We start from the raw sequence: 14,838 nt of genomic DNA on the forward strand, positions 1-14,838 counted from the left end.
CTCTCCTGGGCGCACTTACAGAAGAGCACCTCGTGCTGCGTTCGGCTCCCTGCAATGTTTTCCGGAAAAGAGATTGTGAACTGATTGTTCGAATCCTTATTCTCTCCCTTCCAGATGTTCGTGATGGACCGGGTGGACGGTGCTGACTGCTCCCTTCTGGAGTTCTCCATCACTGGCTCGACGTATGCCCCTGAAGGACAAGTGTGAGTGCGTCGCCCCCACCCCACATGCACAGCTGCCTCATCCTACCTCATGGTCCATCCGCCCGGATGTGTCTGACATTGATATGGAGGACACACACCAGCTATTCGAGCTGGTCACCTCCCAGCCCGCTTTCCCCGCTTTGTGTATATTTACGTCTCGTCTTCGGCGAGTTTCTGAGTGAATGCAAAAACAGTCCTTCCTGAGGGATAATTAATCGATACACAGCAGCCGCTTAAGCCCCAGCTTAGCCGACGCCTGGCTGGCCACGGGCTCTTACGGCGAAGCCATTATCCTCTTTCCTGAGTGTTGGATCACATGATTCCCCCCCCAGGCTGAAGGGGGACCGTCCCGTGCAGAGTGGAGACTACGACGGCCTGGTGGAGCTGGCCACCATTTGCGCCATGTGCAACGACTCTTCTTTAGATTACAATGAGGTAAGCCCCCCCACACACTACTTTGCTAACCCTTACCTGCACCCCCCCTCCCCCCAAACACACTGCTTTACTACCTGTTACCATGAGGAACGATAAGGCTGCGTGCATCTGCGCCTGTGTTTTCCTTTTAGGTTAAGCCCTGCTTTTCATGCTGTCTGGCTCTATCCCCCAAAACTTCAGTCCTCCTGGGGGTGATTCCTTTTTCCGAGCCCATGCGCCCCATTCTGGCTGCTTTGGCTTCTGCTTACCTCGGTACATCGTGCCCCAGGCAGTATTGGCTGTCCTGCAGATATGAGAGTCCACCACCCCCCCAAAGCACACAGTTAGTGCGACGTCGACGCCAGCTGAGGCAGAAAGGAGGAGTGTGGCGACGCCTCACTGCTTGTCGTGAGGGCCGGCGGCAACTGCTATGCAGAGCAGCGCCTCTCTCAGGGAAACACCATGGCCATGTTTGTATGTAAAGCACGCATACACACTCACACGCGAGTGGGAGGCCAGCCGGCCTAGTATTACAGCCCGTTTAGGACTACACAGCACGTACTCGGTCAGCCCGTCTAGGACTACACAGCACGTACTCGGTCAGCCCGTCTAGGACTATACAGTACTGTTGTTAACTTGATGACTGTGTTGTACGAATGAGTTACTCAGTATTCTTTTGGGGAGAATGAGGATGCCCAGCTCCCTGCCCCAGTCGCGCCGACAGTGCAAACCCGACTGCCAGGCTGCTCTCCCTCTTCCTCTTCGCCTTCACACAGTGGGCCCCCGCCAGGCCCCTTAATGGCTTCCTGTTTTGTGAAATCTTAACTGCCATTCATTTTTCTTCCTCTTTCCCTATCTAGGAAACATTGTTTATTAGAATCAGCCAGCGGGCAACTTTTGTCGTGGGGGGGAGGCTACGGGGCTAGGGGGTGCCGCTGTGGGGGTGCAGCCATGCTTTTGAATGAGACACACAATGAGATGCGTGTCTGTGTTCCATCGATTATCTAGATGCAGACACACACTCATATACGGACAGACATGGACACTTATGCACACACACTGACACGTGAGCATACACACTCGGACACGGACACGCGTGCACACACGCACGCACACACACACACACACACACACACACACACTGTCCCATCACTTTATGTATGATGTCAGCAGTCCCATCTCTGTCATCCTTGCAGACCAAGGGTGTCTACGAGAAGGTGGGAGAGGCAACGGAGACGGCCCTGACCACCCTGGTGGAGAAGATGAACGTCTTCAAGACTGACGTCTCTGGGCTGACCAAGGTGGAGCGGGCAGGCGTGTGCAATTCGGTAAGCTGTGGGGGTGGGGGGGGGAGGGGGGGTAGTGTGGTACAGGTTCTCACAATTGCCTTAATGACATTCAGAGAACTTGTTTCTCTGTATGAAATCTAGCAAAACAGGTCTGCAATTACCCCACTGCAATAACCAGGATGAGCGCTTGGATGGATGGATGGATGGTTCTAAATGCTCGAGGAGACTCAATGTAGCACCACTGAGTATCCATGAGCACTCAGAAACCTCCATCCATCCACTTGGACCCCTGCTTTGGGTGGATGGCGGCCGGAAGCTTCTCCGTAACGCCCGTGCAGGGCCACACCTGCTTTGGGTGGATGGCGGCCAGAAGCGTCATCACAGTTTAGCGGAGCTGTTATAGGCCAGCACAGTCAATAGCTCAGTTTGTCTCTGTGGCTGGGGTATGTAGTGACCCCCAGTGGAAGCCTGCAGGGGCCACGGGGGATTGATGCTTTGGCTGCAGATCACTAAGCTGGCTGGGCCTCGCTGAGGGCCCCATGTAAGTGGACAGGAGTGTCCTGCTGAAATGCCTGAAATTAAGCTGCAAGCTGCAAGTGGCTCATTCCGGGGAAAAGCCCTTTGGAGCCGTCAGACTGGTGAAGATAAACAGGACCTCTAGCTTAGAGCTGGTTTATGGGCGGATAAACTAAACCTCTCAGGCCACGTCTGCCATTCAGCCGTGAAAAGAAGACTTGTGCTCTAGCGTGAGCACCCCTGACCCGCATCCTGAAGAGGGCTTCACATCATCGTTTCCCCCACAGACTGTGGAGACCTCTGTCTTTTGCTGGAGAGACGAGACATTGCATCTTAATGCGTCTCGCTCGCTTTATCGGGACATCTGTCAAGGGCTTTTTGTGCCCACTTACGTCATCGATTAACGTCACACGTGTCTGGATGGTAGGTGAGCGGTGACGGCGCCCCCTTCACCTTCACCGAGGTGCCTGCTGTCGCAATGGTGACCCCTAGTGGTAGAGGACAGAAACACAATCCAATAAGCAGCATTGACAACACCTAGCAGATGTACATCAGGCGATTGTTGGACAAGGGACCGTAATAAATGCAAGAACAAGCACTGAAATAATCCTTATGTAACTGCACCATGGGAGTTACACAAGACCGTTTTAATACATGGGTGAAATGTTTGCACTGTCCTGTTGAATTTATTTTTTTCTGTGTAAACACACAGGCTGGAATGCACAGTCATCTTTTTTGTGGGGGATTTGTATCTAAAATAAGGTTTTATAAGGGGGTTGGACCTCACTTTTAATGGGGAGTGAGTCAAAATGATGAGGTTGAGAGGATGAATGAGAGACGTGACTCATTCAGTAAACAAGCATCAGCTCGGCCCCCCCACGCAGAGGGTCTCTTAGCTGTATGTGAGTGTATGTGTGTGTGTGTGTGTGAGGGGGGGTGCCCATCAGGCTGTTATGGTAATGTGAATCAGCCTCTTGGCCACACCCCACTCAGTGTCTGCCCCCCCCCCCTTCCCCTCCCCCAGGTAATTAAGCAGGTGATCAAGAAAGAATTCACGCTGGAGTTTTCCCGCGATCGCAAGTCCATGTCGGTATACTGCACCCCCGCCAAGCCCGGCTCCCTCAGCAAGATGTTTGTCAAGGTATCGCCCTCCATTCAGCACAGACATTCTAAAGAACACATATTAAATAAATGAAAAAATAAAGTGAACATTTCCATAAAGGCGGATGTCACCTTTTTACATTGGCACTTCTGTAGATTCTGTGTATCTCTGATATTTTTATATCCGTTGAGAACGGCCTGTATGTTTGTATGTACTTACATGTGTGTCTGTGTGTGTGTTTGTATGTAATGTGTGCGTGTACATATTTCCATGAGAAAATAATTTGCTGGAGAATTACTGTAACTGAAGTTGTAATGCGTGTGTCGTGGATCGATTTTCAGGAGCTGATTTGATTCATCTCGTTCAAAGGCTCCCGTCTGAGTCCTTACTGACCCCCCCCTCCCTCCCTTTTCTGTCAGGGCGCCCCCGAGAGTGTGATGGAGCGCTGTCAGTTTGTGCGGATGGGCACCGGCAAAGTGCCCATGACTCCAAGCCTACGGGACCAGCTGATGGCACAGACCAAGGAGTGGGGGACAGGCCGAGACACGCTGCGCTGCCTGGCACTGGCCACGCGAGACTCGCCACCCCCCAAGGGGGACATGGACCTGGAGAACTCCAGCAAGTTCGCCGAGTATGAGGTCAGGGGCGGGCATTGACTCACATACATACCGCACAGGCTCAGATCCAGTAATTGTGTGTGTGTGTGTGTGTATGTGTGTGTGTGTGTGTGTCTGTATGTGTCTGTGTCTGTGTGTGTGTATGTATGTGTGTGTGTGTGTGTGTCTGTATGTGTCTGTGTCTGTGTGTGTGTGTGTGTCTGTATGTGTATGTGTCTGTGTGTGTGTATGTGTGTGTGTCTGTGTGTGTCTGTGTGTGTGTATGTGTGTGTCTGTGTGTCTGTGTGTGTGTGTGTGTGTGTGTGTGTGTGTGTGTGTGTGTGTGTGTGATGCTCATTTGGACCATTATTGAGTCACTGACTGAGGAGGTGTTGGTTCTTTTCACTTTATTTTGGATGAGGGCGAGAGTGTTGAACTCGTGTCTCTTTTGCCATCTCCCCCAGACCCAACTGACATTCGTGGGCTGTGTGGGCATGCTGGACCCCCCCAGGAAAGAGGTGATCGGCTCCGTGCAGCTGTGCCGCGAGGCGGGCATCCGCGTCATCATGATCACGGGCGACAATAAGGGCACCGCCGTGGCCATCTGCCGCCGCATCGGCATCTTCGGCGAGGACGAGGACGTCGAGGGCAAGGCGTACACGGGCCGCGAGTTCGATGACCTCAGTCCTGAGGTCCAGCGAGAGGCCGTCAAGCAGGCCCGCTGCTTCGCCCGTGTGGAGCCCGCCCACAAGTCCAAGATTGTAGCGTACCTGCAGTCCTTCAACGAGATCACAGCCATGGTGAGTGGCCAGGTGGTGACGGGCATAGCCTCACACACATGCCATCCTCATAACCATGCTGAATAAACGTTACATTTATTTAACGAGGTTCAAGATACCAAAGTGTTTTACAGAAGCAATAGGGAGCCACTTCAACCACCACCACTGTGTAGCCCCCACCTGGATGATGTGACGGCTGCCCTTCTGCACCAGTACGCTCACCACACAGTAGCTAAGGCCAGGTTTTAAAGGGCCACAGAGGACAATTTTAGCCAGGACATCAGGGTACCACCCTTACTCTTTCGAAAGATACCCAGAGATCTTTTATGACCTCAGAGAGTCAGGACCTTGGTTTTATGTCTCATCTGAAGGATGCTGCCATTTGTACAGCGCAGTGTTCCCATCACTGCACTGGGATCCACACAGACCATAGAATAGGCTTCCCTTGTTGGCCACACTAACTTCTTTTCCAGCAGCAACTCAACTTTCCTAGTTGTTTTCCCATCCAAGTTCTGGCCTGGTCCAAACCTGCTTAGCTTCAGATGGGTTACCTAGTCTGAACAGCAGGTGGCATGACTACTGACATCTGTATTGTGTGCAGGATTAGGCGTCTGCTCAATAGCACATTGCATTAGACAGTGAACAAAGCCATAATCTAACAGCTAATGACATGGGTGAAAGATGGATGGATGGATGGATGGATGGAATAGTACTGCACTCTGGGACAGTATGCTAGATGGACGTACCCCAGTGTTTATCCAGGAGGAGGCTTTAACAAATTAAAGACAACCTTTTTGTTTCCTTAAATGTGTTGTTTGTTAAATATGATGAATGATATATCAACATGACCCTGTACTAGATGTGCAGTGCAGAAGATGGATGACATAGGACATGGCAGATATGGTATGATTGGTGCCCCCCTCCTGACCCCCTGTCCACCCCCCCCCCCCCACCCCCCCAGACAGGTGATGGGGTGAATGATGCCCCCGCCCTGAAGAAGGCAGAGATCGGCATCGCTATGGGCTCGGGCACCGCCGTGGCCAAGTCAGCCTCTGAGATGGTGCTCTCTGATGACAACTTCTCCACCATCGTGTCGGCCGTGGAGGAGGGCAGAGCCATCTACAACAACATGAAGCAGTTCATCCGCTACCTCATCTCCTCCAATGTGGGCGAGGTGGTCTGGTGAGGGCTCCCCACCGTCCTGCTCACCAGGGCCTGCAATGGATGGAAGGTTCCTGAAGCCAGAACTCTGTCACGCCAGTTCCCCTATCACTGTCTGGAATGAGAGGATTTGAGGGCCTAGTTCTCCCTCTGGGTTTGGAAGAAGGTCTGTTTGAGATGTCCATAGTTAGGCATGACCAGGCTGTACGTTAAGACCCCCACCAAGGCAGAAAGTGTTTCTCAGGACCAATGACTACTGTGGATTGTGAGAAGCCCCCAGATGCTTATGTCCCCCCGTCTCCTGTGACACCCCCCACAGCATCTTCCTGACTGCCATCCTCGGCCTACCTGAGGCCCTCATCCCCGTGCAGCTGCTGTGGGTGAACCTGGTGACGGACGGCCTTCCCGCCACCGCCCTGGGCTTCAACCCCCCCGACCTGGACATCATGGACAAGCCCCCCCGCAACTCCAAGGAGCCCCTTATATCTGGATGGCTCTTCTTTAGATACCTAGCTATCGGAGGTGAGGTCCTGCGTGGCAGCGGGGGTGCGGGACCCCCCAGGACTGCTGCCTGGGGTGGCCATCACAATTGGGGGGTATACAGAGATATCGTTTTTCTCGATTTGTCCAACTCGATCTCGATCTGTAAAATTTATGGATCGATCTTTCAGGTTAATATGCATTTTTTTAAAAAGTTTTTCTAGTTTCTTTTCCATGATGGTTAAATCGTATTGCGGCACATATTTCAGTGCCACTTAAATGTCTGAGTTTATTTTTGCCCTCTGGCAACAGAAGCATCACTACACCTGACAGGCCCTGATGTTAGCATATGGCTACCGTTAGCTAGTAGCTACCTTAAACACAGTTAAAATGCCTAAAGCTGAACTATCTGAAGTATGGCCGTATTCCACTAGAGTGAATTCCGACACTGGGACGTTACGTAATCTTGTTAATTTTTGTTTTTATTTATATACTTGACCCTTATGTACAGACCTCGAGCCGCTAGTAAGCCGGAGGATATCAGATCTGACTTTTTTTCCTCTGCTTTTTTGTGTTGTTCCAGTGCAAACAAAAGAAATGAACATGTCGATACCACAGTCCTCTGGGAGTTGTGCTAGATTTTGTGAAGGAAGCGCAGGGATGCCAGTATTTTTGGCCTTACCTGTACATGGCCGTTTAATTAGGCACTATCAGAACATCCGTGTGGACCTTCATGCAAAAAAATGACAACCTCTGATTTATTTTTCGTCACATGTGTTAAAGTTAAACTCCTTCTGAAACATGGCATGCAAGTTTTAGACTTTCACAATTTTTTTCCAACTATTATTTTTAGTTTTTTGCCTTGAAAGACAGATTGGTTTAGTTTCTCAGGAACTATACTACTGTGTTGCTCAAATCGAATGAATTTGGTGTATTAGCCTGTGACCTTCATTTGTGCTTTTCACAGTTTGCTTCCAGTGACTCCTTTTCTAATTTTGTGCTCCATTTAGACCTTTTTACGCATCTCTCCAAATATGGAACGCTGTTATATAGTATTTCACATCTCATTCCTATCGAACTGATATTGAAATGGAATCAAATCGTTAGCTTGTGAATCAGTATCTAACTGAATTGAATGGGGGCATCTGTACCAATGCCCCGCCCTAGTGACAATGGCGTCCTCTTGCCCCCACTGCAGGGTACGTGGGCCTGGGGACTGTGGGTGCCGCTACGTGGTGGTACCTGTTTGACGAGGAGGGACCTCAAGTGACCTTCTATCAGCTGGTAAGGGTGAACCCCTCATGGCTTGAGTGTACCGGGTCTAATTACTGTGACTGTAAGAGGAATTTCTGGTCACTCAGTGCTCCGCCTGTGCTTTGTGGCTCTGATTGCGAACCCCCCCCCCCCCACAGAGGCACTTTATGCAGTGCACCGACCAGAACCCCATGTTCTCTGGCATCGACTGCGAAGTCTTCGAATCCCGCTACCCCACCACCATGGCTCTCTCTGTGCTGGTTACCATAGAGATGTTCAACGCACTAAACAGGTAGGTGCAGAGGGCGCCCCCTAGCTGACAAGGACCGCTCTTACCATGCCGGGCTCCTCCTGGAGCCTTAGGTCAGGCTAGAAAGCAGGAGGGGCTGGGACTCCTATGAGTGGCACACCATGTCCTGGTCACGTGACGTGGCTGGGATCAGCTTGCCGAAAAGCAGCCCTGACTTTAGTGTTTTTGAAGAACAAACATTGGCAGTGTTACTCATTAATAAACAATCGCTGTTCTGTAAGGTCAAGGATTTAAAATAAACAAATTACACATTAGGTTACTGGGTACTCCTTTACCAAGTTATTTTGGAGGTCGAAAGTGGGTCCTACATGGTCCTAGGTAGCTAGGGGTACCTAATAAAGTGGGTCCTACATGGTACTAGATAGCTAGGGGTACCTAATAAAGAGGGTCCTACATGGTACTAGGTAGCTAGGGGTACCTAATAAAGCGGGTCCTACATGGTACTAGGTAGCTAGGGGTACCTAATAAAGCAGGTCCAACATGGTACTAGTTAGCTAGGAGTACATAATAAAGTGGGTCCTACATGATACTATGGTATCCACTCCCCGCAGCCTGTCGGAGAATCAGTCCCTGCTGAGGATGCCTCCCTGGGTGAACATTTGGCTGCTGGGAGCCATCATCCTGTCACTGTCACTGCACTTCCTTATTCTCTATGTGGAGCCGCTGCCGGTGAGTCTCCCGATTGGGGTAGCAGAGGCTTGTCCTTCCTTGTGGAGGGGAACCGTTCAGTCATAATTACCACCCTTTATATCAGTCTGCAGTCTAGTTTTGAGAAACACATGGAATACACCTGCCCACCTTGCTTTACAGAGGCTCGCTTTACAGAAATCTGTCTGGATATTTTGAACAGAAGAATTGAAGCTTAGTCTGTTTTAATCAGGAAGTGCTTATTTACCAACTTCCTGTGCAGATCTGTCAGGGCTCCAGGTTTTCTGCAGGTTCATAGAACCTGGCTGCTGACTGATAGGCCTATGGGCATGTGACCTGCAGTCTGATAGGCCTATGGGCATGTGACCTGCAGTCTGATAGGCCTATGGGCATGTGACTTGCAGTCTGATAGGCCTATGGGCATGTGACCTGCAGTCTGATAGGCCTATGGGCATGTGACTTGCAGTCTGATAGGCCTATGGGCATGTGGCCTGCAGTCTGATAGGCCTAACTTTGACTAACTTTGTCCTCTGCTTTGCTGTCTCCCTTCCTAGCTGATATTCCAGGTGACCCCTCTGTGTCACTCTCAGTGGATTGTGGTCTTGAAGATCTCCTTTCCTGTTATCCTTCTTGATGAGGCCCTCAAGTACATCTCTCGCAACCACCTCGAAGGTAAGGCTGCCCATCCCTCGTGTTTCTGCAAAGGCTGCACTGATCTGTTCTGCGTGAGCCATGAAGCATGTTGGCTCTATCCAGCAGAACCTCCCCTGATGGTAAATAGCAGGATTAGCTTTGCGGTGGACTAGCTTAGCCTGGAGTGTAGCGATTAGATCGCATGACCAGTTGTGACACTGTCTGTTTGCTCTCTCCTGTTTTTCTTTTCTGCAGCCTAACCCTCCTCCTCTTGCCTGCCACATTAAGGTATATCCTTCCTTTCTTACTCTCCCTCTCTCTATCCACGGCTACTGCATACAAGGCCACTCTTTCTCAGGCTAAAACAACCGCCATAATGGCTCCTTCTGGCTCCCACGAAAGCCATCTCTCTCTGGCCCCGTGATGGCCAGTCCCGTTTGCCACCTGAAACCTGCATCCACTAGCAAAGCAGCTGTTTTTAAGCTTGTCTCACTGCCACGGCTTATTTTCCTGGTTGGAGCCATCACCTCAAATGACATTGGAGCCAAATGCAAAAGGAGCGCCTGTTTTCGTGAATTTCAGTCCCTCTTTCTGATGGCCCGCTTTGCTGAGGATTTGCCTGGTTTCCCTGGGCAACCAAGAGCAGCCAGTAACATGGATTAATGGAGGCGTTGGTGGTGACATAGCGAGCTTTGAGCCAACACCGAAAGGTGGATTGTTAGTTTCAGTACCGTGTGACCGATGTGGCCCAACCCTGGCTTCTGGCAAACTGGATGCCGGTCACGGGTTCCTGCGAATATTCATCAGTGATACTCGGCATCTGCTGCCAATGACGTATTGTAGGTCTTTGTAGCTAAAATGATAAAATTAACACGGAATAATGTTTTTTTTTTTTCTTTAGTGGTAGTGAAAAATCCCACCCGCCGCTTAAGATTGCTGTCATTTTAAGATTTTTCATAAGTACTAGACAATAATAGCTTGTTTGTTTTATGCTTATCGTTCACAAAAAAGTAACTACCTGCCTTCCAATAGAGGGCTCTTCTGTGCCAGAGAGCGGAGACGACACATTACAGTCACAAAACATTTTCAGCAAGTCGTTTTAATTGTGTTCACATCTAGGTGGTTAAACCTGCTTGCATGTGACCATTTTTTGCTAGTAAGTTAAATATTTGTTTATACACACGGAAAATGGTTTCAATGGTAAGGGCAAACATCCTGCGTCGGTGCACAAGATTCTAAATATCAGACTAGATATTATAGTTCTCTGTATATTAATATATAAATGTAATGGATTGTGTGTTATTTCTTTGAGTCTCCTCACCACATTGCCAGCCACTGGGGCCTTTGTGTGAGAGCCTTGTGTGAGAGCCTTTGTGTGAGAGCCTTCTGTGAGAGCCTTTGTGTGAGAGCCTTCTGTGAGAGCCTTCTGTGAGAGCCTTCTGTGAGAGCCTTTGTGTGAGAGCCTTCTATGAGAGCCTTTGTGTGAGAGCCTTCTGTGAGAGCCTTCTGTGAGAGCCTTTGTGTGAGAGCCTTCTGTGAGAGCCATGCTGCACAGATATTCAGTCCTCAGTATATTGAGCCCCACCGTTCAAACAGGTTGCCTGTAGGCTTTAGGATAGTTAGTCATTGCTGGAATTGTACCTTTTTTTAATTGACTTGTCGTCAAAGCACCAGATCAATTAAAAACTGTGACGCTCCTTTGCCAGTACCATGATGCCATTCCTGTTATATTCTGTATATTTTTGTTTGGCAACAAAGGACACAATACCTCTCCACATACACACACACTCACACACGCATACACACGCAGTGCGGGTAGCAGCCGCTTCCGCTTTCTTAGCTGCATCATGCCGCTTCGTGTCCCTGTGTAGAGAGCAGCCACTGTATGACGATCCCCACTGACCCCCCCCCCATCTTTCCCACAGGAGAAGAGGAGAGGAAGTACAGGAACAACCGGCAGCTCAAATTCTAAAATTCCATTCACCCCTCTCCAGAAAGACCATAATCCCCTACCCACCCCCCACCCCCTGCCCCCGCTAAAAGCTTCACATGTTCAGCCACCACTAGACAACTGAATAGGGCTTGTGTGTCTGTCTGTCTGTGTGCATCTGTGTCTTTCTGTGGCTGTGAGTGTGTGTGTGTGTGTGTTTGTCTGTGTGTGTGTGACTGTGTGTGTCTCCCACTGTCTGTGTGTGTGACTGTGTGTGTCTCTCACTGTCTGTGTGTGTGACTGTGTGTGTCTCTCACTCCCACTGTCTGTGTGTGTGTGTGTCTCTCACTCCCACTGTCTGTGTATGTGACTGCGTGTGTCTCTCGTTCTGTCCTTGTGGCTGTGTGTGTGTCTCTCTCTCTCTGTCACTCTGTCTGTGTGTGTGTATCTCTCTCTCTCTGTCTCTCGTTCTCTCTGTGTGTGTGTCTCTCTCTTTGCCTGTGTGTGTGTGTCTGTAAGTGTCACTGTGTGTGTATGCATGTCCACCTTCACTGATGAGTTTCTCCTGAGCACTGCCCCCCCCCCATAGAGACCCCTGTATGTGGGGTGGGGGCACCCTCAGCCCGCGTTGTTCCCCAGTGTGGTGGCACCCGGCCGCTCACCGCTTTCTGCGGCAGGTTTAAGCCAGATAAGATCTAAACCAAAAAGCCAGTGTGATGCCCAGAGTCTGTGGGCTCTTCCTGCGCCTCTGGGCACCATTAAGGTGGACCTGCTCTGAGCAGCATCGCCACACTGGGACCCTCGCTTGCTAAGGACTTAGAGATCACCATAAAAACCCGGAGGGGCTTCAGCGCTCTGTTTGAATGTAAGAGTGGGTGGGAAGAGGGTGGCGAGCGCCTTCTGATCTGGCTGTCAAACCAGAATCTGCTTGGCGCAATCGATTAGGGCCCCCTCCGATAACCTCTGGCCCCGTCAGCTGTAGATAAGAGCGCCGTCGAGCCCGATATTCCATTAGAGCCAGCTCCATGACCCAGCCCCCCCCCCCCCCAAGCATGCTGGGTAGAACAACACTATACAGGGGCTGCTGGTGAGCATCAGTCGCGGGGGTGGGGGGTGGCACCTTGGAACATGGCTGCTCTGAGCTCCAACAGGCGGCTGGATGTTCCCCAGAAGAGGGGCCCCTGTGGAGGCCGGCTGCCCCCTCCAGCCGGCCCACCCCTCTCTTTTTTCACTCCTCTTTGTGCAAAGCGCTGGGGGGCCCTGAGCACGGCTTCCTGGCTTTGCTTCCGGAATGTAGTCCATGTGATGCCTTCTCCATCTTTCCAGTGGAAACGACATCATCACCTTCTCCAGCTTTCCAGTGGAAACAATATCATCAGATCCCGATATATGTGCACATAATTAAAGGAGTGAAGACTCCGCCCCCTTGCCCCGCCCCTCCCGCACGATTCAGGTTAAGTCACTCAAGTCTCCTCCAAATGCAGTACAGTCCATTCTGTTTATTTGGTTTTTTTTTACTGCTGTATTTAAATGCTTTTAAGTGCATTAACGTGGGTATTGTTAAAGTGCGTGTGTGTGTGTATATAATCCATATATATATACACATCTGACTGAATGAGCCCTGGAGGTTTCTTTTCCTGGTATTTTTAATGTTATATTTGTAATGTTTTTTGCCTTAGTCGGGTGCTGCTTGCGCTTGCAACCTGTGCCACTGTGTTAGCGGAAGCAAGGTGGCGCCACGTGACCGAAGCCCCTGGTGATGTCGTTCAGAGGGCTTGACGGAAATGCCTCGACAGGCCAGGTGTTGAGAATGACATCTCTGAATAACAATAATTGGTTTCTGACCTTAAAGTAAGAACACGGGAAGGAAGGCAGCTCCAGGTCACGGCTTAGGTTGCGATTCTTGATGGCAGAGCCCCTGCTGCAGCTAATCCGGTGACGAAAGGCGATGCGTGTCGTGGTGAGCCTGCACGTGCTGGGAGGCGCCTGGGCTGCTGGGCTGCTCGAAATGTGCCTGAAGCTTGGAATTGTACAGCTTTCAGATTTACTACTGAACTCTCCGATTCTGTACAGAAAAAAGGATTGCATGGAACCTTGTTACTGTAATTAATAACCTATACAGTATATAATATTTAATTTTTTAATAACTAACTTACAAACGGTGAAAGAACTGAATGAAACAGTTTTATTTTTCTTCAAGCACATGGCATATAGGGATGTAATTTTGTAGAAGGGTTGGTTACTCATCGTTACTGCTTCTGTTTTTAAAGTTGTTTGGGTTTGTGTCTAATTTTAGGGGAGGAAAATGTGTATAGTAATAATAGTAATAATAAATAAACATAAAAATAATAGCAATTTGGTTTGGCAATGAGATTGTTCTGGGGAATTGTCTGGCTAACGCATTGATGAATTGTGGGTAATGAAGATGTGCTTTTTTTTTGGGAGGTCTGGTCACCAGTCTTTAGCTGGGTGTCCTTGTCACCTTGGTTTGTCACCCGCTAACGGTGGCATCTGGTCACAGATATGGTACGCTTCTGAGTCGATGCTGTAAAGCATAACCACAGCCCCGAGATCTCGAGTGACCCCCCCCCCCCGTCCCACCTCCGTTACTGGCTTTGATTACAGTGTGGGACAATAAAAGATTCTCTCCATTGCCTTGTTAATATTAATTGTGGACACAATTTTATATATGAAGAACATTAAAAATAAAAATTATTTATCTTGTTATTTATACAGAGCCTGCGTTTCTTTTTTCCCACAAATGCCCATATATCATTTGAGAATGATGTTTTTGGTTTGTCCATCCATCCATCTGCACTAACAGCTCATACATTAGTGGTGTGGTCATTTTACATGTAAATGACAATAGCGGGACAGTGTGGCCCTGTGATCTATTGTACCTTCTTCATTTTTGGGGAAAATCCTCTATCCTGCAAAATAACTACGATATGTTGGAAAATTCATTATTTAAAGGTGTTACACAGCCATGGTTGAATTAAATGTTTATTGTAACAGATAAACAAAAGGCCCCAGGATACTGATTACTATATCAAATTAGTTTTATGTGTGATGTTAGCTTGTTTAAAATAAATATCTTACATTCTGTACCTTAAATCAATTAAATATACGCCATGTGGCCAAAAGTATTGGGACACTTGACTGTTACACCTACAGGAACTTTAATGACATCCCATTCTAAATCCATAGGCATCAGTATGGGCTCGGTCCCCCCATCGCAGCTATAACAGCTGCCACTCTTCTGCGAAGGCTTTCCACAAGATTTTGAAGGGTGTCTGTGGGAATTTTGGATCATTCATCCAGAAGAACATTTCTGAGGTCAGGCACTGATGTTGGACGTGAAGACCCAGCTTGCAATTTCTGTTCTAGTTCATCACAAAGATGTTCGAAGGGGAGGTGGGCAGGGACCCGTGTGGGCCAGTCAAGTTCCTCGACAAAAAACTCACCCTAACATGTCTTCATTTGGTTTTTGCACTGGGGCACAGTCATGCTGGAACAGAGAAGG

The 14,838-nt window shown here is 49.4% G+C and overlaps 1 protein-coding gene across 2 annotated transcripts in view; it reads left to right on the top strand.

Moving 5' to 3' along the window:
- Positions 1 to 14,046, top strand: part of atp2a3 (ATPase sarcoplasmic/endoplasmic reticulum Ca2+ transporting 3) — a 40,837-nt gene extending 26,791 nt beyond the window's left edge. Inside the window, exons 9-22 of one of the 2 annotated variants that reach the window (XM_023833014.2) lie at positions 115 to 203; positions 536 to 638; positions 1,814 to 1,945; positions 3,447 to 3,563; positions 3,944 to 4,162; positions 4,585 to 4,920; positions 5,861 to 6,081; positions 6,380 to 6,582; positions 7,739 to 7,824; positions 7,953 to 8,086; positions 8,656 to 8,773; positions 9,307 to 9,424; positions 9,641 to 9,673; positions 11,311 to 14,046. In XM_023833014.2, the coding sequence (XP_023688782.1) occupies positions 115 to 203; positions 536 to 638; positions 1,814 to 1,945; positions 3,447 to 3,563; positions 3,944 to 4,162; positions 4,585 to 4,920; positions 5,861 to 6,081; positions 6,380 to 6,582; positions 7,739 to 7,824; positions 7,953 to 8,086; positions 8,656 to 8,773; positions 9,307 to 9,424; positions 9,641 to 9,645 (1,881 nt within the window). In that variant the 3' untranslated portion in view covers positions 9,646 to 9,673; positions 11,311 to 14,046. The remainder of the gene's footprint in view (positions 1 to 114; positions 204 to 535; positions 639 to 1,813; positions 1,946 to 3,446; positions 3,564 to 3,943; positions 4,163 to 4,584; positions 4,921 to 5,860; positions 6,082 to 6,379; positions 6,583 to 7,738; positions 7,825 to 7,952; positions 8,087 to 8,655; positions 8,774 to 9,306; positions 9,425 to 9,640; positions 9,674 to 11,310) is intronic. The other variant, XM_023833013.2, reaches the window with a different exon arrangement.
- The last annotated feature ends 792 nt before the right edge of the window (positions 14,047 to 14,838 follow it).

The sequence above is a fragment of the Paramormyrops kingsleyae genome, chromosome 6 (genome assembly GCF_048594095.1).
Source record: "Paramormyrops kingsleyae isolate MSU_618 chromosome 6, PKINGS_0.4, whole genome shotgun sequence".
NCBI lineage: Eukaryota > Metazoa > Chordata > Actinopteri > Osteoglossiformes > Mormyridae > Paramormyrops > Paramormyrops kingsleyae.